At 31.4% G+C, this 27,740-nt stretch overlaps 1 protein-coding gene across 1 annotated transcript in view; it reads left to right on the forward strand.

Moving 5' to 3' along the window:
* The first annotated feature begins 390 nt into the window (after nucleotides 1-390).
* LOC121956588 (lipid droplet assembly factor 1-like) overlaps nucleotides 391-27,740 on the forward strand; it is a 43,143-nt gene continuing 15,793 nt past the window's right edge. Inside the window, exons 1-2 of the mRNA XM_042504877.1 lie at nucleotides 391-482; nucleotides 673-795. Of these exons, the coding sequence (XP_042360811.1) occupies nucleotides 682-795 (114 nt within the window). The 5' untranslated portion in view covers nucleotides 391-482; nucleotides 673-681. The remainder of the gene's footprint in view (nucleotides 483-672; nucleotides 796-27,740) is intronic.

Genomic DNA, 27,740 nt, shown 5'->3' on the forward strand with positions numbered 1-27,740 from the left:
TTTATTTAATCGTATTCTTTTTGTCAAAATATATCACTCACATTTATTTATTTATTTATTTATTTTTTACTATTTACTCCTATTTATTTATTTATTTTAATCTTTAGTTTAGTTTTAGCTACTATTCTAATCTTGCCAATTTTAATTAGGGTGAATCCAGATATGTTCGGAAATGTAGATACATTTTCTTTACAATAACTTAGAAAATACTTGACTTAAATATAATCCACAATAACACTCAAGCAATCCTTTGGAAAAGCAAAGCCCCCTGTGTTAAAAAATATTACTGAACAGTAGATGGCAGCAGCTATATCAACAAGCCTTCCAGAGTCTCTCTACCAAGAACCCAGAAGAGGAAGCAGGAAGAGGAGGAAGAAGAAGGTGTGTTTTCAAAAAGGGTGTGTTGGTACTGCTGTTGGGGTGTCTGAGTCAACACAGTTTCATGTGTGCCTGAATCAAACAAGCTTGAATACAGAGTTCAGGTTAGTACCTGTTGACTTAACTTTTGTAGTATGTTTTAAGAAATGTCCTAAAGTGGTGTTTTACAGTACAGCTGTTTACTAGTTAACTATGTGTGATAGTAACTTTTGCTCAATTGAATCTGGTCTGTGTCAAAACTTGGAGTATTCAAAATGCACCAACTAGCTGACTGAGTTTTCCCCCTGACTTCAGTCTGTTCAGATGTCTGTGGAGATGCAGCAGAGCAGCAACAGCAGCAGCAGTGAGACTTCAGAGGTTCAGCATCTGTGGAGCAGCTGGATCACTCAGTTGCAGCACTATTACAATGACCCTAAGGTAACACTTAACTAACACTAGCATTGTGTGAAATTTAATGTTGTGTGTATTTTATTGTGTATTTTGCGTATTCTATTTTATTATCTTTTTTTAAAAAAGTAATTTGAAAAGTGGCCTATGAATTAAACATGTTACTATTACTAAGATTTACTACAGTAAGTCGTTCAAATTGTCATTAAATCTTAGTTAAGTATGTTGTCCAAATTCACATAGCAATGTTGCCATAAAAAATGCCATAAAAAAGTCACAGTAAATCGTCTTGTCCAAAATGGGAAGAAAACAAATTATACTGAAGTACAGTGTCCAAAAATAGAAAAGAAAAGTCACAGTAAATTATGTTGTCCTGTATAGATAATACTAATAATGTGTAGTCCAAAAAAAAAAAAAGTCATACTAAAAGCATATGATCCAAAATGAAATGAAATTTCCTGTATGTCAGATGTCAATTGTCAGAGTATAGTATGTTGACCAAAATAGAATTAAATGACTAAATTAAATGATTAAATAAAATGGAGTAGGTACTCCAAAATGGCAATTAAAAGTCAAAAGTTTATTGTCAAAAAATAGTGAAATAAACGTACAATATGTAATAGTCAGCTGCTTTTTCAACATGTCAACATTTGACGTTTTCAGCCATTTTTTTTCTACATGCTATATTTTGATGTTTTGGGCCTTTTTTTCCACATAATATACGATGACGTGTCTCGACATGCTATACTATATCGTTTTTCAACATCCTATACAATGTCGTTTTCAGCCTTTTTCAACATATTAGGATTTTTTTGGCCATTTCTTTCAACATGCTATTCTATGACGTGTCTCGTCAAACTATTATAAGTTGTTTTCAGGCACCTTTAGACTAAAAAAGCATTGAAAGACATGTTTTGAAAAATATTAATATAATATGTCGAAAAAAGTTTGCCATACTATAGCCTTGCATTTGTGGTGGATTTTTCAACATGCTATTTTGTGGTGTTTTTCGGGTTTTTTTTTGCAACAACCTGTGCTATGTCGTGTCTTGGCACGCTATTTTATGTGATTTAGTGTGTTTTTCAGCAGTTTTTTTTGGAAAAAAATTTTCATGCTACTTGAAGTTGTTTTCAAGAGTTTGTTAGACATGATATTTCCAGATTTTTGCCATACTAAAGCCTTGCTTCTTTGGTAATTTTTTCGACATTCTATTTTTTTAGGTTTCTGTCCAGTTTTTAGGTGTTTTTTCAACACGGTATACTAAATCATGACTCTACATGCTATCTTAATTGTTTGTTAAATGTTTTTTCAACATTGTATATCACAACATGACTCCACATGCTATTCTAAGTGGTTTTCAGCTTTTTTTTTTGGACATGTCATATTTTCATATTTTTTCCTTGCCTTGCTTCTTCTTTGGTTATTTTTTTCAACATGCTATTTTATGGGGTTAGTTGCCGTTTTGGGATGTTTTTTCAACATTGTCTACTAAAACATAACTCTATGTGATATTCTATGTGTTTTTCAGGTGTTTTTTGGACATGTCATATTTTGGCATTTTTGCCATACTATAGCCTTGCTTCTTTGGACATTTTTTCGACATGTTATTTTTTAGATTTCTGGTCAGTTTTTGGATGTTTTTTTCAACATTGTATATTAAAACATGACTCTACGTGCTATTCTAAGTTGTTTTTAACAGTTTTTTGGACATGCCATATTTTGACATTTTTGCCATACTATAGCCTGGCTTCTTTGGTCATTTTTTTGACGTGCTATTTTATGGGGTTTCTGGTCAGTTTTGGATGTTTTTTTCAACACTGTGTACTAAAACATTACTCTACTTGTTCTTTTCAGTGGTTTTTAGTTGTTTTTTGGACATGTCATATTTTGACATTTTTGCCATACTATAGCCTTGCTTCTTTGGTCATTTTTTCAACATGCTATTTTATGGGGTTTCTTGCCCTTTTGGGATGTTTTTTCAACATTGTATTGTATTGTGTCAAAATATGACATGTCCAAAAAAACTGTTGAAAACCACTTAGAATAGCACGTAGAGTCATGTTTTAGTAATTTATTTTAAGCAAAATACACCCCAAAAAAGCCCGAAACCCCATAAAATAGCACGTCTAAAAAATTGATCAAAGAAGCAAGGCTATAGTATGGCAAAAATGTCAAAATATGACATGTCCAAAAAACTGTTGAAAACCACTTAGAATAGCACGTAGAGTCATTTTTTAGTATACTATGTTGAAAAAAACACCTAAGAACTGGCAAGAAAACCCAAAAAATAGCATGTCGGAAAAATGCCAAAGAAGCAAGGCTATAGAATGGCAAAAATGTCAAAATATGACATGTCCAAAAAACTGTAAAAACCACTTAGAACAGCTTTTAGAGTCATGTTTTTTAGTACACTATGTTGAAAAAAAAACACCTAAAAACTGGCCAGAAAACCAAAAAAAAATAGCATGTCGAAAAAATGACCAAAGAAGCAAGGCTATAGTATGGCAAAAATGTCAAAATATGACATGTCCAAAAAACTGTTGAAAACCACTTAGAATAGCACGTAGAGTCATGTTTTAATATGCTATGTTGAAAAAACATCCAAAAATGGCCAAAAAACCCAAAAAATAGCATGTCGAAAAAATGACCAAAAAAAAAGCAAGGCTATAGTATGGCAAAAATGTCAAAATATGACATGTCCAAAAAAACTTTAAAAACCACTTAGAATAGCACATACAGTCATGTTTTTAGTATACTGTGTTGAAAAAAATGTCTGCAAAAAATGCCAGAAACCCAAAAAATAGCATGTCGAAAAAATGACCAAAGAAGCAAGGCTATAGTATGGCAAAAATGTCAAAATATGACATGTCCAAAAAACAGCTAAAAAAACCACTTAGAATAGCACGTAGAGTCATATTATATACTATGTTGAAAAAAACCAAAAAACTGGCCAAAAACCCAAAAAATAGCATGTCGAAAAAAAATGACCAAAAAAAGAAGCAAGGCTATAGTATGGCAAAAATGTCAAAATATGACATGTCCAAAAAAAACAGCTTAAAAAACACTTAAAATAGCACGTAGAGTCATGTTTTAGTATATACAGTGTTGAAAAAAAACAAAAAAACTGGCCAAAAACCCAAAAAATAGCATGTCGAAAAAATGACCAAAGAAGCAAGGCTATAGTATGGCAAAAATGTCAAAATATGACATGTCCAAAAAAACAGCTAAAAAACCACTTAGAAACAGCACGTAGAGTCATTTTAGCGTATGAGACATGCCATTGAAAAAAAAACCAAAAAAAATGGCCCAAAAACCAAAAAATAGCATGTCGAAAAAATGACCAAAAGAAGCAAGGCTATAGTATGGCAAAAATGTCAAAATATGACATGTCCAAAAAACAAAAAAAACCACTTAAAAGCACGTAGAGTCATGTTTTAGACACGCCATATATGTTGAAAAAACATTGCAAAAAACTGGCCAAAAACCCAAAAAATAGCATGTCGAAAAAATGACCAAAGAAGCAAGGCTATAGTATGGCAAAAATGTCAAAATATGACATGTCCAAAAAAAACTTAAAAACACTTAAAATAGCACGTAGAGTCATGTTTTTACTATACTGTTGCATTGAAAAAAACTTGCAAAAAATGGCCAAAAAACCCAAAAAATAGCATGTCGAAAAAAATGACCAAAGAAGCAAGGCTATAGTATGGCAAAAAATGTCAAAATATGACATGTCCCAAAAAACAGCTAAAAAAACCACTTAAAACAGCACATAAAGTAGCATGTTTTAATACATATATGCCATAGCATTGAAAAAAAATTTAAAAAATGGCCAAAAACCCAAAAAAAATAGCATGTCGAAAAAATGACCAAAGAAGCAAGGCTATAGTATGGCAAAAATGTCAAAAAATATGACATGTCCAAAAAAAAACAGTTAAAAAAACACTTAAAACAGCATAAAATAGTCATAAAATTTTATATACGCCAGTTGCAAAAAAAAGTTGCAAAAATGGCCAAAAAACCCAAAATTTAGCATGTCGAAAAAAAAATGACCAAAGAAGCAAGGCTATAGTATGGCAAAAATGTCAAAATATGACATGTCCCAAAAAACAGCTAAAAAAACACTTAAAAACAGCATAAAATAGCATGTTTTTTTTAGAGACACGCCATAGAAAAAAAACTTTGCAAAAACTGGCCAAAAACCCAAAAAATAGCATGTCGAAAAAATGACCAAAGAAGCAAGGCTATAGTATGGCAAAAATGTCAAAATATGACATGTCCAAAAAACAGCTAAAAACACACTTAAAACAGCATAAAATCAGCGTGCTGAGATACATGTTGCAAAAAATGTTGCAAAAAAACTGGCCCAAAACCCAAAAAATAGCATGTCGAAAAAATGACAAAGAAGCAAGGCTATAGTATGGCAAAAATGTCAAAATATGACATGTCCAAAAAAAACAGCTGAAAACACTCAAAAACACATAAAATATGTTTTGAAATACACGCCATAGTTGAAAAAAAACTTGCAAAAAAACTGGCAAAAACACCAAAAAATAGCATGTCGAAAAAATGACCAAAAAAAAGCAAGGCTATAGTATGGCAAAAAAAAATGTCAAAATATGACATGTCCAAAAAAAAAGCAGTTAAAAAACACAAAAAAGCAGCATAAAGTCAGCGTTGATTTACACGCATATGTTGAAAAAAAAAAAAAATGGCCAAAAAAACCAAAAAATAGCATGTCGAAAAAATGACCAAAAAGAAGCAAGGCTATAGTATGGCAAAAATGTCAAAATATGACATGTCCCAAAAAACAGCTAAAAAAACACTTAAAACAGCATAAAAATAGCGTGCTGAGACACGCCATAGCATTGAAAAAAAACTTGCAAAAACTGGCCAAAAAAACCAAAAAATAGCAGTCGAAAAAAAAAAATGAAAAGAAGCAAGGCTATAGTATGGCAAAAATGTCAAAATATGACATGTCCCAAAAAAAAACAGTTAAAAAACACTTAAATAGCAGCATAAAATAGCGTTTGATACATGCCATATAGTATTGAAAAAAATGTTGCAAAAAAATGGCCAAAAAACAAAAAATAGCATGTCGAAAAAATGACCAAAGAAGCAAGGCTATAGTATGGCAAAAATGTCAAAATATGACATGTCCAAAAAAAAACATTAAAAAACACACTTAAAACAGCATAAAATAGCGTGCTGTAGACACGCCATAGCAAAAAAAGTTGCAAAAAATGGCCAAAAACCAAAAAAATAGCATGTCGAAAAAATGACCCAAAAAAGCAAGGCTATAGTATGGCAAAAATGTCAAAATATGACATGTCCCAAAAAACAGCAGCTAAAAAAACACTTAGAAAACAGCATAAAATAGCGTGCTGAGACACGCCATAGCAAAAAACAAAAAACTGGCCAAAAACCCAAAAAAAATAGCATGTCGAAAAAATGACAAAAAAAAAAAGCAAGGCTATAGTATGGCAAAAATGTCAAAATATGACATGTCCAAAAAAAAAGCTTAAAAAAACACTTAAAAAACAGCATAAAATAGCGTGCTATGACACACGCCATAGCAAAAAAGTTGCAAAAAAATGGCCAAAAAACCCAAAAAATAGCATGTCGAAAAAATGACCAAAAAAAGCAAGGCTATAGTATGGCAAAAATGTCAAAATATGACATGTCCAAAAAAACAAAAAAACACACTTAAAAACAGCATAAAATAGCGTGCTGAACACGCCATAGCAAAATGTTGCAAAAAAACTGGCCAAAAAAACCCAAAAAATAGCATGTCGAAAAAAATGACCAAAAAGCAAGGCTATAGTATGGCAAAAATGTCAAAAATATGACATGTCCCAAAAAAACAGCTAAAAACACACTCAAAACAGCAAAAAAATAGTGTTTTTGAGACACGCCATAGCAAAAAAATGTTGCAAAAAATGGCCAAAAACCCAAAAAATAGCATGTCGAAAAAATGACCAAAAAAGCAAGGCTATAGTATGGCAAAAATGTCAAAATATGACATGTCCCAAAAAACAGCTAAAAAAACCTCAAAACAGCATAAAAATAGCGTGCTGAGACACGCCATAGCATTAAAATGTTGCAAAAAATGGCCAAAAAACCAAAAAATAGCATGTCGAAAAAATGACCAAAAAAGCAAGGCTATAGTATGGCAAAAATGTCAAAATATGACATGTCCAAAAAAACAGCTAAAAACACCTCTTAAAACAGCATAAAATAGCGTGCTGAGACACGCCATAGCAAAAAGTTGCTTGCAAAAAATGGCCAAAAAACCAAAAAATAGCATGTCGAAAAAAAATGACCAAAAAAGCAAGGCTATAGTATGGCAAAAATGTCAAAATATGACATGTCCAAAAAACAGCTGAAAAACACTTAAAAACAGCAAATAAAATAGTGCTGAATACATAGCCATAAAAATGTTGCAAAAAAATGGCCAAAAAAACACAAAAAATAGCATGTCGAAAAAAAATGACCAAAAAAGCAAGGCTATAGTATGGCAAAAATGTCAAAATATGACATGTCCCAAAAAAACAGCTAAAAACACCTTAAAACAGCATAAAATAGCATGTTTTATGAGACACGCCATAGAAAAAAAAGTTGCAAAAAATGGCCAAAAAAACCCAAAAAATAGCATGTTGAAAAAATGACCAAAAAAGCAAGGCTATAGTATGGCAAAAATGTCAAAATATGACATGTCCCAAAAAACTAAAAAAACACCTCAAAACAGCATAAAATAGCGTGCTGAACAATACATAGCCATAAAAAAATGCAAAAAATGGCCAAAAAACACCAAAAAATAGCATGTTGAAAAAAAATGACCAAAAAAGCAAGGCTATAGTATGGCAAAAATGTCAAAAAATGTCCAAAAAAGCATGTAAAAAAAATGAAAAAAAAGCAAGGCTATAGTATGCAAAAAAAATGTCAAAAAAATGCAAAACATGTCAAAAAAACAAAAAAACATGCTAAAAAAAACACCAAAAAAGCAAGGCTGAAAAAGTATGAGCAAAAAAATGCAAAATATGACAAAAATGTCAAAATATGACATGTCCCCAAAAACAGCTTAAAAAACACCAAAAAAAACAGCATAAAAAGCGTGCTGAAACATGCCATAGCAAAAAAGTTGCAAAAACCAAAAAAAAAAATAGCATGTCGAAAAAATGACAAAAAAAGCAAGGCTATAGTATGGCAAAAATGTCAAAATATGACATGTCCCAAAAAACAGCTAAAAACACACTCAAAAAACAGCATAAAATAGCGTGCTGAGACACGCCATAGCAAAAAATGTTGCAAAAAATGGCCAAAAAAAAAAAAAAAAAATAGCATGTCGAAAAAATGACCAAAGAAGCAAGGCTATAGTATGGCAAAAAAATGTCAAAATATGACATGTCCAAAAAAAACAGCTAAAAACACCTAAAAAAACAGCATAAAAAATAGCGTGCTGAGACACGCCATAGCATAGAAAAAAAAAAAAAAATGGCAAAAAACACCAAAAAATAGCATGTCGAAAAAAAATGAAAAAAAAAAGCAAGGCTATAGTATGGCAAAAATGTCAAAATATGACATGTCAAAAAAAAAAACAGCTAAAAAACACCTTAAAAAAAACAGCATAAAATAGCGTGCAAAGACACGCCATAGCAAAAATGTTGCAAAAAAATGGCCAAAAAACACCAAAAAATAGCATGTTGAAAAAAAAATGACCAAAAAAGCAAGGCTATAGTATGGCAAAAAAAATGTCAAAATATGACATGTCCCAAAAAAACAGCTAAAAAAACACCAAAAAACAGCATAAAATATTGTGCTGAGACACGCCATAGCAAAAAAAGTTGCAAAAAAAAACTGGCCAAAAACACCAAAAAATAGCATGTTGAAAAAAAATGACCAAAAAAGCAAGGCTATAGTATGGCAAAAATGTCAAAAAATATGACATGTCCAAAAAACAGCTAAAAAAACAAAAAAACAGCATAAAATAGCGTGCATGAAGACACGCATAGCAAAAAATGTTGCAAAAAAATGGCCAAAAACACCAAAAAATAGCATGTGAAAAAAAAATGACCAAAAAAGCAAGGCTATAGTATGGCAAAAAAATGTCAAAATATGACATGTCCAAAAAAAACAGCTAAAAAACACCTCAAAAAACAGCAGCATAAAATAGCGTGCTGAGACACGCCATAGCAGCAAAAGTTGCAAAAAAAAATGGCCAAAAAACACAAAAAATAGCATGTGAAAAAAAAAAATGACCAAAAAAGCAAGGCTATAGTATGGCAAAAATGTCAAAATATGACATGTCCCAAAAAAAACAGCTAAAAAACACTCAAAAACAGCAAAAAAATAGCGTGCTGAGACACGCCATAGCAAAATGTTGCCAAAAAAATTGCAAAAATGGCCAAAAACACAAAAAAATAGCATGTTGAAAAAATGAAAAAAAAAGCAAGGCTATAGTATGGCAAAAAAATGTCAAAATATGACATGTCCAAAAAAAAAAACAGTCCCAAAAACAGTTAAAACACCTCAAAACAGCATAAAATAGCGTGCTGAGACACGCATAGCATAGCAAAAAAAAAGTTGCAAAAAAATGGCCAAAAAAAAACCAAAAAATAGCATGTGAAAAAAAAATGACAAAAAAGAAGCAAGGCTATAGTATGGCAAAAATGTCAAAATATGACATGTCCCAAAAAAACAGCTAAAAAACACACTCAAAACAGCATAAAATAGCGTGCTGAGACACGCCATAGCATAGAAAAAAAGTTGCAAAAAATGGCCAAAAAAAACACCAAAAAATAGCATGTTGAAAAAATGACCAAAAAAGCAAGGCTATAGTATGGCAAAAATGTCAAAAAAATATGACATGTCCCAAAAAACAGCTAAAAAAAACACCTAAAAGCAACAGCATAAAATAGCGTGCTGAGACACGCCATAGCAAAAAAGTTGCAAAAAATGGCCAAAAAAACACAAAAAATAGCATGTTGAAAAAAAAATGACCAAAAAAGCAAGGCTATAGTATGGCAAAATGTCAAAATATGACATGTCCCAAAAAAACAGCTAAAAACACCTCAAAAAAACAGCATAAAATAGCGTGCTGAGACACGCCATAGCAAAAAATGTTGCAAAAAATGGCCAAAAACACCAAAAAATAGCATGTTGAAAAAAATGAAAAAAAAAAGCAAGGCTATAGTATGGCAAAAATGTCAAAATATGACATGTCCCAAAAAACAGCTAAAAACACTCTAAAAAACAGCATAAAATAGCGTGCTGAGACACGCCATAGCAAAAAATGTTGCAAAAATGGCCAAAAAAACACCAAAAAATAGCATGTGAAAAAAATGACCAAAAAAAGCAAGGCTATAGTATGGCAAAAATGTCAAAATATGACATGTCCCAAAAAACAGCTAAAAAAACACCTCAAAAACAGCATAAAATAGCGTGCTGAGACACGCCATAGCAAAAATGTTGCAAAAAATGGCCAAAAACACCAAAAAATAGCATGTTGAAAAAATGATGAAAAAGCAAGGCTATAGTATGGCAAAAATGTCAAAAAATATGACATGTCCAAAAAAAAACAGCTTAAAAACACCTCAAAACAGCATAAAAATAGCGTGCTGAGACACGCCATAGCATTAAAATGTTGCAAAAAAATGGCCAAAAAAACAAAAAATAGCATGTTGAAAAAATGACCAAAAAAAGCAAGGCTATAGTATGGCAAAAAATGTCAAAATATGACATGTCCCAAAAACAGCTAAAAAAACACCAAAAAAACAGCATAAAAATAGCGTGCTGAGACACGCCATAGCAGCAAAAAAGTTGCAAAAAATGGCCAAAAAAAACACCAAAAAATAGCATGTGAAAAAAAAATGACCAAAAAAGCAAGGCTATAGTATGGCAAAAATGTCAAAATATGACATGTCCCAAAAAAAACAGCTAAAAAACACCTTAAAAAACAGCATAAAATAGCGTGCTGAGACACGCCCATAGCAAAAAAATGTTGCAAAAAATGGCCAAAAACAACAAAAAAATGCAAAAAAAAATGACAAAAAAAGCAAGGCTATAGTGGCAAAAATGTCAAAATATGACATGTCCCAAAAACAGCTAAAAACACCTTAAAAAAACAGCATAAAATAGCGTGAGAGACACGCCATAGCAAAAAATGTTGCAAAAAATGGCAAAAAACACCAAAAAATAGCATGTGAAAAAAATGACCAAAAAAGCAAGGCTATAGTATGGCAAAAATGTCAAAATATGACATGTCAAAAAAAAACAGCTAAAAAAACACCAAAAAACAGCATAAAATAGCGTGCTGAGACACATAGCCATAGCAAAAAAATGTTGCAAAAATGGCAAAAAAAAACACCAAAAAAATAGCATGTGAAAAAAAATGACCAAAAAAGCAAGGCTATAGTATGGCAAAAATGTCAAAAATATGACATGTCCCAAAAACAGCTAAAAAAACACTTAAAAACAGCATAAAATAGCGTGCTGAAGACACGCCATAGCAAAAAATGTTGCAAAAAATGGCAAAAAAAACACCAAAAAAATAGCATGTGAAAAAATGACCAAAAAAGCAAGGCTATAGTATGGCAAAAATGTCAAAATATGACATGTCCCAAAAAACAGCTAAAAACACCTCAAAACAGCATAAAATAGCGTGCTGAGACACGCCATAGCATAAAAAAAATGTTGCAAAAAACTGGCCAAAAAACCAAAAAATAGCATGTTGAAAAAAATGACCAAAAAAGCAAGGCTATAGTATGGCAAAAATGTCAAAATATGACATGTCCAAAAAAAAAACAGCTAAAAAAACACCTCAAAAAACAGCATAAAATAGCGTGCTGAGACACGCCATAGCAAAAAATGTTGCAAAAAATGGCCAAAAAACACCAAAAAATAGCATGTGAAAAAAAATGAAAAAAAAAAAGCAAGGCTATAGTATGGCAAAAAATGTCAAAATATGACATGTCCCAAAAACAGCTAAAAAACACCTCAAAACAGCATAAAAAATAGCGTGCTGAAGACACGCCATAGCATAGAAAAAATTGCAAAAAAAAAAAAAACCAAAAAATAGCATGTTGAAAAAATGACCAAAAAAGCAAGGCTATAGTATGGCAAAAATGTCAAAATATGACATGTCCCAAAAACAGCTGAAAAAAACTAAAAACACCTCAAAACAGCATAAAATAGCGTGCAAGACACGCCATAGCAAAAAAAGTTGCAAAAAATGGCAAAAAACAAAAAAAAATAGCATGTTGAAAAAAATGAAAAAAAAAGCAAGGCTATAGTATGGCAAAAATGTCAAAATATGACATGTCCCAAAAAAAAAACAGCTAAAAAACACAAAAAAACAGCATAAAATAGCGCGTGCTGAGACACGCCATATAGCAAAAATGTTGCAAAAAAAATGGCCAAAAAAACACCAAAAAATAGCATGTTGAAAAAATGACCGAAAAAAAAGCAAGGCTATAGTATGGCAAAAATGTCAAAATATGACATGTCCAAAAAACAGCTAAAAACACCTCAAAACAGCATAAAATAGTGTGCGAGACACGCCATAGCAAAAATTTTGCAAAAAATGGCAAAAAAACACAAAAAATAGCATGTGAAAAAATGACCAAAAAAGCAAGGCTATAGTATGGCAAAAATGTCAAAATATGACATGTCCCCAAAAAAACAGCAAAAAAAACACCTCAAAAACAGCATAAAATAGCGTGCAGAGACACGCCATAGCAAAAAAATGTTGCAAAAAAAATGGCACAAAAAACACCAAAAAATAGCATGTTGAAAAAATGACCAAAAAAAGCAAGGCTATAGTATGGCAAAAATGTCAAAATATGACATGTCCCAAAAACAGCTAAAAACACCTCAAAAAACAGCATAAAATAGCGTGCTGCCAAGAGACACGCCATAGCAAAAAATGTTGCAAAAAAAAAATGGCCAAAAAAACAAAAAATAGCATGTTGAAAAAATGACCAAAAAAGCAAGGCTATAGTATGTATGGCAAAAATGTCAAAATATGACATGTCCAAAAAAAAGCTAAAAAAACACCTAAAAAACAGCATAAAATAGCGTGCTGAGACACGCCATAGCATAGCAAAAATGTTGAAAAAAAAATGCAAAAATGGCCAAAAAACACCAAAAAATAGCATGTGAAAAAAATGAAAAAAAAAAGCAAGGCTATAGTATGGCAAAAATGTCAAAAAATATGACATGTCCCAAAAAAAAAACAGCTAAAAAAACACCTCAAAAAAAACAGCATAAAATAGCGTGCAAGAGACGCCATAGCAATAGAATGTTGCAAAAAAAAAAATGGCAAAAAAAAAAAAAAAAGCAAAAAATAGCATGTGAAAAAAATGAAAAAAAAGCAAGGCTATAGTATGCAAAAAAAAATGTCAAAAATGACATGTCCAAAAAAACAGCAAAAATGTCAAAAAAACACCTCCCAAAAACAAAACTAAAAGCATAAAATAGCGTGCTGAGACACGCCATAGCAAAGCAAAAAATGTTGCAAAAAACAAAAAACACCAAAAAATAGCATGTGAAAAAAAAAATGACCAAAAAAGCAAGGCTATAGTATGGCAAAAATGTCAAAAAATATGACATGTCCCAAAAAAACAGCTAAAAAAACCTCAAAACAGCATAAAATAGCGTGCTGAGACACGCCATAGCATAAAGTTGCAAAAAATGGCCAAAAAACCACAAAAAAGCATGTGAAAAAATGACCAAAAAAGCAAGGCTATAGTATGGCAAAAAAAAAATGACATGTCCCAAAAACAGCTAAAAAAAAAAAGGCTAAGTAATAAAAAAATGTCAAAAAAAAAATGTCCAAAAAATGGCCAAAAACACCAAAAAAAGCATGTTGAAAAAAAAACCTCAAAAAGCAAGGCTATAGTAAAAAATGTCAAAATATGACATGTCCAAAAAAAAACAGCTGCCAAAACAGCATAAAAAAGCAAGACATGCATAAAATGTTGCCAAAAATGGCCAAAAAACACCAAAAAATAGCATGTTGAAAAAATGACAAAAAAAAAGCAAGGCTATAGTATGGCAAAAATGTCAAAATATGACATGTCCCAAAAAAAACAGCTAAAAAACACCTCAAAAAACAGCATAAAATAGCGTGCCAAGAGACACGCCATAGCAAAAATGTTGCAAAAATGGCAAAAAAAAACACCAAAAAATAGCATGTTGAAAAAATGACCAAAAAAGCAAGGCTATAGTATGGCAAAAATGTCAAAATATGACATGTCCCAAAAAAACAGCTAAAAAAAACACTTCAAAACAGCATAAAATAGCGTGCTGAGACACGCCATAGCAAAAATGTTGCAAAAAATGGCCAAAAAACACCAAAAAATAGCATGTGAAAAAAAAATGACCAAAAAAGCAAGGCTATAGTATGGCAAAAATGTCAAAAATATGACATGTCAAAAAAAACAGCTAAAAAACACCTCAAAAAACAGCATAAAATAGCGTGCTAAAACACGCCATAGCATAAAAAGTTGCAAAAACGGCCAAAAAAACACCAAAATAGCATGCATGAACGAAAAAAAATGAAAAAAGGCAAGGCTATAGTATGGCAAAAAATGTCAAAAAAATGACATGTCCCAAAAACAGCTAAAAAACATGTAAAAAAAAAAATGACCAAAAAAAGCAAGGCTATAGTGACCAAAAAAGCAAGGCTATAGTATATGGAAAAAAAATGTCAAAAAAAAATGACATGTCCCAAAAAAAAAGCAGCTAAAAAAAGCTCAAAAAACAGCAAAAAGCAAATATGTGCAAAAATGTCAAATATGACATGTCCCAAAAACAGCTAAAAACACCTCAAAACAGCAAAAAAGCGTGCAAAAATGCCAAAAAAAGTTGCAAAAAATGGCCAAAAAACAAAAAATAGCATGTTGAAAAAAATGACCAAAAAAGCAAGGCTATAGTATGGCAAAAATGTCAAAATATGACATGTCCCAAAAAAACAGAAAAAACACCTTAAAAAAAAAGCAGCATAAAATAGCGTGCTAAAGACACGCCATAGCAAAAAATTTGCAAAAAAAATGGCCAAAAAAAACCAAAAAATAGCATGTTGAAAAAAAAATGACCAAAAAAAGCAAGGCTATAGTATGCAAAAAAATGTCAAAAAAATATGACATGTCAAAAAAAAACAGCTAAAAACACCTCAAAACAGCATAAAATAGCGTGCAGAGACACGCCATAGCAAAAAATGTTGCAAAAAAAATGGCCAAAAAAACACCAAAAAATAGCATGTTGAAAAAAAATGACCAAAAAAAGCAAGGCTATAGTATGGCAAAAAAATGTCAAAATATGACATGTCCCAAAAAAAAAACAAAAAAACACCTCAAAAAACAGCATAAAATAGCGTGCTGAGACACGCCATAGCAAAAAAATGTTGCAAAAAATGGCAAAAAACAAAAAAAATAGCATGTTGAAAAAAATGACCAAAAAAAAGCAAGGCTATAGTATGGCAAAAATGTCAAAAATATGACATGTCCCAAAAAACAGCTAAAAACACCAAAAAAAAAACAGCATAAAAAATAGCGTGCTGAAAGACACGCCATAGCAAAGAAAAAATGTTGCAAAAAAAACCAAAAAAAAAAACCAAAAAATAGCATGTTGAAAAAATGACCAAAAAAAAGCAAGGCTATAGTATGGCAAAAATGTCAAAATATGACATGTCCCAAAAAAACAGCTAAAAACACCTCAAAAACAGCATAAAATAGCGTGCTGAGACACGCCATAGCAAAAAATGTTGCAAAAAAGGCCAAAAACAAAACCAAAAATAGCATGTTGAAAAAAAATGACCAAAAAGCAAGGCTATAGTATGGCAAAAATGTCAAAATATGACATGTCAAAAAAAACAAAAAAAAAAACACAAAAAAACAGCATAAAATAGCGTGCTGAGAGACACGCCATAGCAAAAAATGTTGCAAAAAATGGCCAAAAACACAAAAAATAGCATGTTGAAAAAAAAATGACAAAAAAGCAAGGCTATAGTATGGCAAAAATGTCAAAATATGACATGTCCCAAAAAACAGCTAAAAAAAAAACACCTAAAAAACAGCATAAAATAGCGTGTGCTAGAGACACGCCATAGCAAAAAATGTTGCAAAAAAAATGGCAAAAAACACCAAAAAATAGCATGTTGAAAAAATGAAAAAAAAGCAAGGCTATAGTATGGCAAAAATGTCAAAAATATGACATGTCCAAAAAAAACAGCAAAAAAAACACCTCAAAACAGCATAAAATAGCGTGTGCTGAGAGACACGCCATAGCAATTTTGAAAAATGTTGCAAAAATGGCAAAAAAACACCAAAAAATAGCATGTTGAAAAAAAAAATGACCAAAAAAAAGCAAGGCTATAGTATGGCAAAAAATGTCAAAATATGACATGTCAAAAAAAAAAACTAAAAAACACCTAAAAACAGCATAAAATAGCGTGCAGAGAGACACGCCATAGCATTAGAATGTTGCAAAAATGGCCAAAAAAAATGGCCAAAAACCAAAAAATAGCATGTTGAAAAAAAAAAATGACCAAAAAAAGGCAAGGCTATAGTATGGCAAAAATGTCAAAAAATATGACATGTCCCAAAAACAGCTAAAAACACCTCAAAACAGCAAAAAAATAGCGTGCAAGAGACACGCCATAGCAAAAAATGTTGCAAAAATGGCCAAAAACACCAAAAAATAGCATGTCAAAAAAAAAATGACCAAAAAAGGCAAGGCTATAGTATGGCAAAAATGTCAAAAAAATGACATGTCCCAAAAACAGCTAAAAAACACCTCAAAACAGCATAAATAGTGTGCTGAGACACGCCATAGCAAAAAATGTTGCAAAAAATGGCCAAAAAACACCAAAAAATAGCATGTTGAAAAAAATGACCAAAAAAGCAAGGCTATAGTATGGCAAAAATGTCAAAATATGACATGTCCCAAAAACAGCTAAAACACCTCAAAAACAGCATAAAAATAGCGTGCTGAGACACGCCATAGCAAGAAATGTTGCAAAAAAAATGGCCAAAAAAACACCAAAAAATAGCATGTTGAAAAAAATGACCAAAAAAGCAAGGCTATAGTATGGCAAAAATGTCAAAAATATGACATGTCCCAAAAAACAGCTAAAAAAACACCAAAAAAACAGCATAAAAAAAATAGCGTGCTGAGACACGCCATAGCATAAATGTTTGCAAAAAAAAAAAAAAAACCAAAAAAATAGCATGTTGAAAAAAATGACCAAAAAAGCAAGGCTATAGTATGGCAAAAATGTCAAAATATGACATGTCCAAAAAAAACAGCTAAAAAACCTCAAAACAGCATAAAATAGCGTGCTGAGAGACACGCCATAGCAAAAAATGTTGCAAAAAAATGGCCAAAAAACACCAAAAATAGCATGTTGAAAAAAAATGACCGAAAAAAGCAAGGCTATAGTATGGCAAAAATGTCAAAATATGACATGTCCCAAAAAACAAAAAAAACACTTCAAAAACAGCATAAAATAGCGTGCTGAGACACGCCATAGCAAAAAGTTTGCAAAAAAATGGCCAAAAAAACAAAAAAAGCATGTTGAAAAAATGACCAAAAAAAAGCAAGGCTATAGTATGGCAAAAATGTCAAAATATGACATGTCCAAAAAAACAGCTAAAAAAACAAAAAAACAGCATAAAATAGCGTGCTGAGACACGCCATAGCATAAAAAAATGTTGCAAAAATGGCCAAAAAACACAACCAAAAAATAGCATGTTGAAAAAATGATGAAAAAGCAAGGCTATAGTATGGCAAAAATGTCAAAATATGACATGTCCCAAAAAAAAAACTAAAAACACCTCAAAAACAGCAGCAAAAATAGCGTGCAAAGACACGCCATAGCAAAAAATGTTTGCAAAAAATGGCCAAAAAACACCAAAAAATAGCATGTGAAAAAAAATGACCAAAAAAGCAAGGCTATAGTATGGCAAAAATGTCAAAATATGACATGTCCCAAAAAAAACAGCTAAAAACCTCAAAACAGCATAAAATAGCGTGCTGAGACACACAGCCATAGCATAAAATGTTGCAAAAAAAATGGCCAAAAAAACACCAAAAAATAGCATGTGAAAAAAAAATGATGAAAAAAAAAGCAAGGCTATAGTATGGCAAAAATGTCAAAATATGACATGTCCCAAAAACAGCTAAAAAAACACAAAAAACAGCATAAAATAGCGTGAGAGACACGCCATAGCAAAAATGTTGCAAAAACGGCCAAAAACACCAAAAAATAGGTTGTTGAAAAAAAAATGACCGAAAAAAAGCAAGGCTATAGTATGGCAAAAAATGTCAAAATATGACATGTCCCAAAAACAGCTAAAAAAAACCTCAAAAAACAGCATAAGCATAAAATAGCGTGCTGCCAAAGACACGCCATAGCATTAAAAAAAATGTTGCAAAAAAATGGCCAAAAAAAACAAAAAAATAGCAAAAAAAAAAAAATGACCAAAAAAGCAAGGCTATAGTATGGCAAAAATGTCAAAAAATGACATGTCCAAAAAAAACTAAAAAAAACACCTCAAAAACAGCATAAAATAGCGTGCAAAAGACACGCCATAGCATAGCAAAAAAATGTTGCAAAAAATGGCCAAAAACACCAAAAAATAGCATGTTGAAAAAATGACCAAAAAAGCAAGGCTATAGTATGGCAAAAATGTCAAAAATATGACATGTCCCAAAAAAACAGCTAAAAAAAAAACACCTCAAAACAGCATAAAATAGCGTGCTGAGACACGCCATAGCAAAAATTTTTGTTGCAAAAAAAAAAAAAAAAAAACACAAAAAAAGCATGTTGAAAAAATGACCAAAAAAAAGGCAAGGCTATAGTATGGCAAAAATGTCAAAAAATGACATGTCCCAAAAACAAAAAACAGCTAAAAAAACACCTCAAAACAGCATAAAATAGCGTGCTGAGACACGCCATAGCATAGCAAAAAATGCAAAAAAAAATGGCCAAAAACACAAAAAATAGCATGTTGAAAAAAATGAAAAAGCAAGCAAGGCTATAGTATGGCAAAAATGTCAAAATATGACATGTCCAAAAAAAACAGCTAAAAAACTCAAAACAGCATAAAATAGCGTGCTGAGACACGCCATAGCAAAAATGTTGCAAAAAAATGGCCAAAAAACACAAAAAAAGCATGTTGAAAAAAAAAATGAAAAAAAAGCAAGGCTATAGTATGGCAAAAATGTCAAAATATGACATGTCCCAAAAACAGCTAAAAAAACACCTCAAAAAACAGCATAAAATAGCGTGCGAGACACGCCATAGCAAAAAATGTGCAAAAAAAAAAATGGCCAAAAAAAAACCAAAAAATAGCATGTTGAAAAAAAATGACCAAAAAAGCAAGGCTATAGTATGGCAAAAATGTCAAAATATGACATGTCCCAAAAACAGCTAAAAAAACACCTCAAAACAGCATAAAATAGCGTGCTGAGAGACACGCCATAGCATGCAAAAAATGTTGCAAAAATGGCCAAAAAAAAACAAAAAAATAGCATGTTGAAAAAATGACCAAAAAAGCAAGGCTATAGTATGGCAAAAATGTCAAAATATGACATGTCCAAAAAAAACAAAAAAAAAAAACACCTCAAAACAGCAAAAAATAGCGTGCTGAGACACGCCATAGCAAAAAATGTTGCAAAAAAAAAAATGGCCAAAAAAACACAAAAAATAGCATGTTGAAAAAAAAATGACAAAAAAAAAAGCAAGGCTATAGTATGGCAAAAATGTCAAAAATATGACATGTCCCAAAAACAGCAAAACAAAACACTAAAAAACAGCATAAAAAATAGCGTGCTGACACGCCATAGCAAAAAAGTTGCAAAAATGGCCCAAAAAACACCAAAAAATAGCAAAAAAAAAAAATGACCAAAAAAGCAAGGCTATAGTATGGCAAAAATGTCAAAATATGACATGTCCCAAAAACAGCTAAAAAACACCTCAAAAAGCAGCATAAAATAGCGTGCAAAGACACGCCATAGCAAAAATGTTGCAAAAAAACAAAAAAAAAAAATAGCATGTTGAAAAAAATGACCAAAAAAGCAAGGCTATAGTATGGCAAAAATGTCAAAAAATACATGTCCCAAAAAAACAGCTAAAAACAGCTAAAAAACAGCTTAAAAACAGCATAAAAAATAGCGTGCTGAGAACACGCCATAGCAAAATGTTGCAAAAAATGCCAAAAACACCAAAAAATAGCATGTTGAAAAAATGACCAAAAAAGCAAGGCTATAGTATGGCAAAAATGTCAAAAAATGACATGTCAAAAAAACAGCTAAAAAACACCTCAAAACAGCATAAAAAATAGCGTGCAAGACACGCCATAGCAAAAAATGTTGCAAAAAAAACGGCCAAAAACACCAAAAATAGCATGTGTTGAAAAAATGACCAAAAAAGCAAGGCTATAGTATGGCAAAAATGTCAAAAATATGACATGTCCCAAAAACAGCTAAAAAACACCTCAAAAAACAGCATAAAATAGCGTGCTGAAGACACGCCATAGCAAAAAATGTTGCAAAAATGGCCAAAAAAAACAAAAAATAGCATGTTGAAAAAATGAAAAAAAAAAGGCAAGGCTATAGTATGGCAAAAATGTCAAAATATGACATGTCCCAAAAACAGCTAAAAACACCTCAAAAAAAACAGCATAAAAATAGCGTGCGAAACATGCCATAGCCAAGCAAAAATGTTTGCAAAAAATGGCCAAAAAAAAAAAAATAGCATGTTGAAAAAAATGACCAAAAAGGCAAGGCTATAGTATGGCAAAAAAAATGTCAAAATATGACATGTCCCAAAAACAGCTAAAAAAAACACCTCAAAAAAACAGCATAAAATAGCGTGCTGAAACACGCCCATAGCAAAAATGTTGCAAAAAATGGCCAAAAAAAACCAAAAAATAGCATGTTGAAATGAAAAAATGACCAAAAAAGCAAGGCTATAGTAAAAAATGTCAAAATATGACATGTCAAACAGCTAAAAACACCTCAAAACAGCAAAAATAGCGTGCTGAGACACGCCATAGCAAAAAATTTGCAAAAAATGGCCAAAAAAACAAAAAAATAGCATGTTGAAAAAAAATGAAAAAAAAAGGCAAGGCTATAGTATGGCAAAAAAATGTCAAAAATATGACATGTCCAAAAAAAAAACAGCTAAAAACACCTCAAAAAACAGCAAAAAAATAGCGTGCTGAGACACGCCATAGCATAAATGTTGCAAAAAAAAAAAGCCAAAACAAAAAAAACACCAAAAAATAGCATGTTGAAAAAAAAATGACGAAAAAAAAAAAAGCAAGGCTATAGTATGGCAAAAATGTCAAAATATGACATGTCCAAAAAAAAACAGCTAAAAACACCTTCAAAAAACAGCATAAAAATAGTGCTGAAAGACACGCCATAGCAAAAAATGTTGCAAAAAAATGGCCAAAAAAAAAACACAAAAAAAGCATGCATTGAAAAAAATGACCAAAAAAGCAAGGCTATAGTATGGCAAAAATGTCAAAAAATATGACATGTCCCAAAAAAAAACAGCAAAAAAAACCTAAAAAAACAGCATAAAATAGCGTGCTGAGACACGCCATAGCAAAAAAGTTGCAAAAATGGCCAAAAACACCAAAAAAATAGCATGTTGAAAAAAAAAATGACCAAAAAAGGCAAGGCTATAGTATGGCAAAAATGTCAAAAAAATATGACATGTCCAAAAAAAAAAACAGCTAAAAAACACCTCAAAAAAACAGCATAAAAAATAGCGTGCTGAGACACGCCGCCATAGCAAAAAATGTTGCAAAAATGGCAAAAAAACACCATAAAAATAGCATGTTGAAAAAAATGACCAAAAAAGCAAGGCTATAGTATGGCAAAAATGTCAAAATATGACATGTCCAAAAAAAAACAGCTAAAAACACCAAAAAACAGCATAAAATAGCGTGCTGAGACACGCCATAGCATAGAAATGTTGAAAAAAAAATGGCCAAAAAACACAAAAAAAAAAATAGCATGTTGAAAAAAATGAAAAAAAAAGGCAAGGCTATAGTATGGCAAAAAAAATGTCAAAAAATGACATGTCCCAAAAAACAGCTAAAAACACCTCCTTAAAAACAGCATAAAATAGCGTGCTGAGACACGCCATAGCAAAAAAATGTTGCAAAAACGGCCAAAAAAACAAAAAAAATGCAAAAAAAAAAATGACCAAAAAGCAAGGCTATAGTATGGCAAAAATGTCAAAATATGACATGTCCCAAAAAACAGCTAAAAACACCTCAAAAACATAAAAAATAGTGTGCTGAGACACGCCATAGCAAAAATGTTGCAAAAAAAAAATGGCCAAAAAAAAACACCATAAAATAGCATGTTGAAAAAAATGACCAAAAAAAAAGCAAGGCTATAGTATGGCAAAAATGTCAAAATATGACATGTCCCAAAAAACAGCTAAAAAAACACCAAAAAAACAGCATAAAATAGCGTGCTGAGACACGCCATAGCAAAAAATTTGCAAAAAATGGCCAAAAACACACCAAAAAAATAGCATGTTGAAAAAAAATGACAAAAAAAAGCAAGGCTATAGTATGGCAAAAATGTCAAAAAATATGACATGTCCCAAAAACAGCTAAAAACACCTCAAAACAGCATAAAATAGCGTGCTGAGACACGCCATAGCAAAAATGTTGCAAAAAAATGGCCAAAAAAAAACACCAAAAAATAGCATGTTGAAAAAAAATGACCAAAAAAAAGGCAAGGCTATAGTGGCAAAAATGTCAAAATATGACATGTCCAAAAAAACAGCTAAAAACACCAAAAAACAGCATAAAAATAGCGTGCTGAGACACGCCATAGCATAGCAAAGAATGTTGCAAAAAAAAATGGCAAAAAAAACACCAAAAAATAGCATGTTGAAAAAAAATGACCAAAAAAGCAAGGCTATAGTATGGCAAAAATGTCAAAATATGACATGTCCCAAAAAACAGCTAAAAAAAACAAAAAAGCATAAAATAGCGTGCTGAGAGACACCCGCCATAGCAAAAAATGTTGCAAAAATGGCCAAAAAAAACACCAAAAATAGCATGTTGAAAAAAATGACCAAAAAGCAAGGCTATAGTATGGCAAAAATGTCAAAATATGACATGTCCAAAAAACAGCTAAAAACACTCAAAAAAACAGCATAAAAATAGCGTGCTGAGACACGCCATAGCATAAAATGTTGCAAAAATGGCAAAAAAACACAAAAAATAGCATGTTGAAAAAAAAATGACCAAAAAAGCAAGGCTATAGTATGGCAAAAAAAATGTCAAAAATATGACATGTCCCAAAAACAGCTAAAAAACACCAAAAAACAGCATAAAAATAGCGTGCTGAGACACGCCATAGCAAAAAATGTTGCAAAAAAAATGGCCAAAAACACCAAAAAATAGCATGTTGAAAAAAATGACCAAAAAAAGCAAGGCTATAGTATGGCAAAAATGTCAAAATATGACATGTCAAAAAAAAAAAAACAGCTAAAAACACACCAAAAAAACAGCATAAAATAGCGTGCTGAGACACGCCATAGCAAAATGTTGCAAAAAAAATGGCCAAAAAAACACCAAAAAAATAGCATGTTGAAAAAAATGACCAAAAAAAAGCAAGGCTATAGTATGGCAAAAATGTCAAAATATGACATGTCCCAAAAAAAAACAGCTAAAAAACACTCAAAAAAACAGCATAAAAATAGCGTGCTGAGACACGCCATAGCATTAAAATGTTGCAAAAAAGGTGGCCAAAAAAACACCAAAAAAATAGCATGTTGAAAAAATGACCAAAAAAGCAAGGCTATAGTATGGCAAAAATGTCAAAAAATATGACATGTCCAAAAAAACAGCAGCTAAAAACACCTTAAAAAACAGCATAAAATAGCGTGCTGAGACACGCCATAGCAAAAAATGTTGCAAAAAATGGCCAAAAAACACCAAAAAATAGCATGTTGAAAAAAAATGACCAAAAAAGCAAGGCTATAGTATGGCAAAAATGTCAAAATATGACATGTCCCAAAAACAGCTAAAAAAAACACAAAAAAACAGCAAAAAATAGCGTGCAAGAGACACGCCATAGCAAAAAATTGCAAAAAATGGCCAAAAAACACCAAAAAATAGCATGTTGAAAAAATGACCAAAAAAGCAAGGCTATAGTATGGCAAAAATGTCAAAAATATGACATGTCCCAAAAACAGCTAAAAACACCTCAAAACAGCATAAAATAGCGTGCTGAGACACGCCATAGCAAAAAAATGTTGCAAAAAAATGGCAAAAAAAAAACACCAAAAAATAGCATGTTGAAAAAAAAAATGACCAAAAAAAGCAAGGCTATAGTATGGCAAAAATGTCAAAAATATGACATGTCCCAAAAACAGAAAAAAACCTCAAAACAGCATAAAATAGCGTGCTGAGACACGCCATAGCAAAAATGTTGCAAAAAACGGCCAAAAACACCAAAAAAAAATAGCATGTTGAAAAAAAATGACAAAAAAAGCAAGGCTATAGTATGGCAAAAATGTCAAAAAAATGACATGTGTCCCAAAAAAGCAAAAAAAAATAGTATAAAACATGCAAAAAATAAAAACATGTCAAAAAGCATAAAATAGCGTGCAGAAACGCCATAAAAAAAATGTTGCAAAAAATGGCCAAAAACAAAAGCAGCATGTGAAAAAATGAAAAAAAGCAAGGCTATAGTATGGCAAAAATGTCAAAATATGACATGTCCAAAAAACAGCTAAAAACACCAAAAAACAGCAAAAAATAGCGTGCTGAGACACGCCATAGCAAAAAAATGTTGCAAAAATGGCCAAAAAAACAAAAAAATAGCATGTTGAAAAAATGACCAAAAAAAAAGGCAAGGCTATAGTATGGCAAAAATGTCAAAAAATATGACATGTCCCAAAAACAGCTAAAAACACCTCAAAAACAGCATAAAAATAGCGTGCTGAGACACGCCATAGCATAGAAAAATGTTTGCAAAAAAAATGGCCAAAAAACACAAAAAATAGCATGTTGAAAAAAAAAATGACCAAAAAAGCAAGGCTATAGTATGGCAAAAATGTCAAAATATGACATGTCCCAAAAACAGCTCCCAAAAACAAAAAAACACCTCAAAACAGCATAAAATAGGTGCTGAGACACGCCATAGCAAAAATGTTGCAAAAAAAAATGGCCAAAAAAACCAAAAAAATAGCATGAAAAAAAAAAAATGACCAAAAAAGCAAGGCTATAGTATGGCAAAAAAAAATGTCAAAATATGACATGTCCAAAAAAACAGCTAAAAAACACCTCAAAAACAGCAAAAAAATAGCGTGCAGAGACACGCCATAGCAAGCAAAAAATGTTGCAAAAAATGGCCAAAAAACACCAAAAAATAGCATGTTGAAAAAAATGACAAAAAAGCAAGGCTATAGTATGGCAAAAATGTCAAAATATGACATGTCCCAAAAAAAAACAGCTAAAAACACCTCAAAACAGCATAAAAAATAGCGTGCAAAGACGCCATAGCATAGAATGTTGCAAAAAATGCCAAAAACACATAAAAATAGCATGTTGAAAAAAAAATGACCAAAAAAGCAAGGCTATAGTATGGCAAAAATGTCAAAATATGACATGTCCAAAAAAAAAAAAACAGCTAAAAAACTTTAAAAAACAGCATAAAATAGCGTGCTGAGACACGCCATAGCAAAAAATGCAAAAAAAGTTGCAAAAAAATGGCAAAAAAAAAAAAAAAATTTAGCATGTTGAAAAAATGACCAAAAAAGCAAGGCTATAGTATGGCAAAAATGTCAAAATATGACATGTCCAAAAAAAAAAACAGCTAAAAAAACACCTAAAAAACAGCAAAAATAGCGTGCTGAGACACGCCATAGCAAAGAATGTTGCAAAAAATGGCCAAAAAAAACAAAAAAATATGCAAAAAAAAAAATGAAAAAAAAAGCAAGGCTATAGTATGGCAAAAATGTCAAAATATGACATGTCCCAAAAAAACAGCTAAAAAAAAACACCTAAAAAACAGCATAAAATAGCGTGCTGAGACACGCCATAGCAAAAAATGTTGCAAAAAAATGGCCCAAAAACACCAAAAAATAGCATGTTGAAAAAAAATGACCAAAAAAGCAAGGCTATAGTATGGCAAAAATGTCAAAATATGACATGTAAAAAAAAAAAAACAGAAAAAAAAACACCTCAAAACAGCATAAAAAATAGCGTGCTGAGACACGCCATAGCATAAAAATGTTGCAAAAAAAAATGGCCAAAAACACCAAAAAATAGCATGTTGAAAAAAAAATGAAAAAAAAAGCAAGGCTATAGTATGGCAAAAATGTCAAAATATGACATGTCCAAAAAAACAGCTAAAAACACCTCAAAAAACAGCAAAAAAGCGTGCTGTGAAAGACACGCCATAGCAAAAGCAAAAAATGTTGCAAAAAAAATGGCCAAAAAACACCAAAAAAATAGCATGTTGAAAAAAATGACCAAAAAAGCAAGGCTATAGTATGGCAAAAATGTCAAAATATGACATGTCCAAAAAAACAGCTAAAAAAACACCTAAAAAACAGCATAAAAAATAGCGTGCTGAGACACGCCATAGCAAAAAATGTTGCAAAAATGGCAAAAAACACCAAAAAAATAGCATGTTGAAAAAAAATGACCAAAAAAGCAAGGCTATAGTATGGCAAAAATGTCAAAATATGACATGTCCCAAAAACAGCTAAAAAAACACCTCAAAAAACAGCATAAAATAGCGTGCTGAGAGACACGCCATAGCAAAAATGTTGCAAAAAATGGCCAAAAACACCATAAAATAGCATGTTGAAAAAAATGACCAAAAAAGCAAGGCTATAGTATGGCAAAAATGTCAAAAAATATGACATGTCCCAAAAACAGCAAAAAAACACTTCAAAAACAGCATAAAATAGCGTGCTGAGACACATGCCATAGCAAAAAAATGTTGCAAAAATGGCCAAAAAACACCAAAAAATAGCATGTTGAAAAAAATGACCAAAAAAAGCAAGGCTATAGTATGGCAAAAATGTCAAAATATGACATGTCCCAAAAAACTAAAAAAAACACTCAAAAAACAGCAAAAATAGCGTGCTGAGACACGCCATAGCAAAAAAATGTTGCAAAAAAATGGCAAAAAAACACCAAAAAATAGCATGTTGAAAAATGACCAAAAAAAGCAAGGCTATAGTATGGCAAAAATGTCAAAAATATGACATGTCCCAAAAACAGCTAAAAACACCTCAAAACAGCATAAAATAGCGTGCTGAGACACGCCATAGCAAAGAATGTTGCAAAAATGGCCAAAAACACCAAAAAATAGCATGTTGAAAAAAATGACCAAAAAAGCAAGGCTATAGTATGGCAAAAATGTCAAAAATATGACATGTCCAAAAAAAACAGCTAAAAAACACCTAAAAAAAACACCTGCAAAACAGCATAAAATAGCGTGCAAAAACACGCCATAGCAAAAATGTTGAAAAAAAAAAAAAGCAAAAAAACACAAAAATATACAATGTCCAAAAAACAGCAAAAAAAAAAAGCATAAAAAAGGCAAGGCTATAGTATGGCAAAAAATGTCAAAAAAAAAAATGACATGTCCCAAAAAAAACAGCTAAAAAACCTCAAAACAGCAAAAAAAATAGCGTGCTGAAAACACGCCATAGCAAAAATGTTGCAAAAAATGCATGGGAAAAAAAACAGCAAAAAAATGTTGAAAAAATGACCAAAAAAGCAAGGCTATAGTATGGCAAAAATGTCAAAAATATGACATGTCCCAAAAACAGCTAAAAAACACTCAAAAACAGCAAAAAATAGCTGTGAAAGACACGCCATAGCAAAAATGTTGCAAAAAAAATGGCCAAAAAACCAAAAAAATGCATGTTGAAAAAAAAATGACAAAAAAAGGCAAGGCTATAGTATGGCAAA

Source organism: Plectropomus leopardus, chromosome 17, assembly GCF_008729295.1.
Source record: "Plectropomus leopardus isolate mb chromosome 17, YSFRI_Pleo_2.0, whole genome shotgun sequence".
Lineage (NCBI taxonomy): Eukaryota > Metazoa > Chordata > Actinopteri > Perciformes > Serranidae > Plectropomus > Plectropomus leopardus.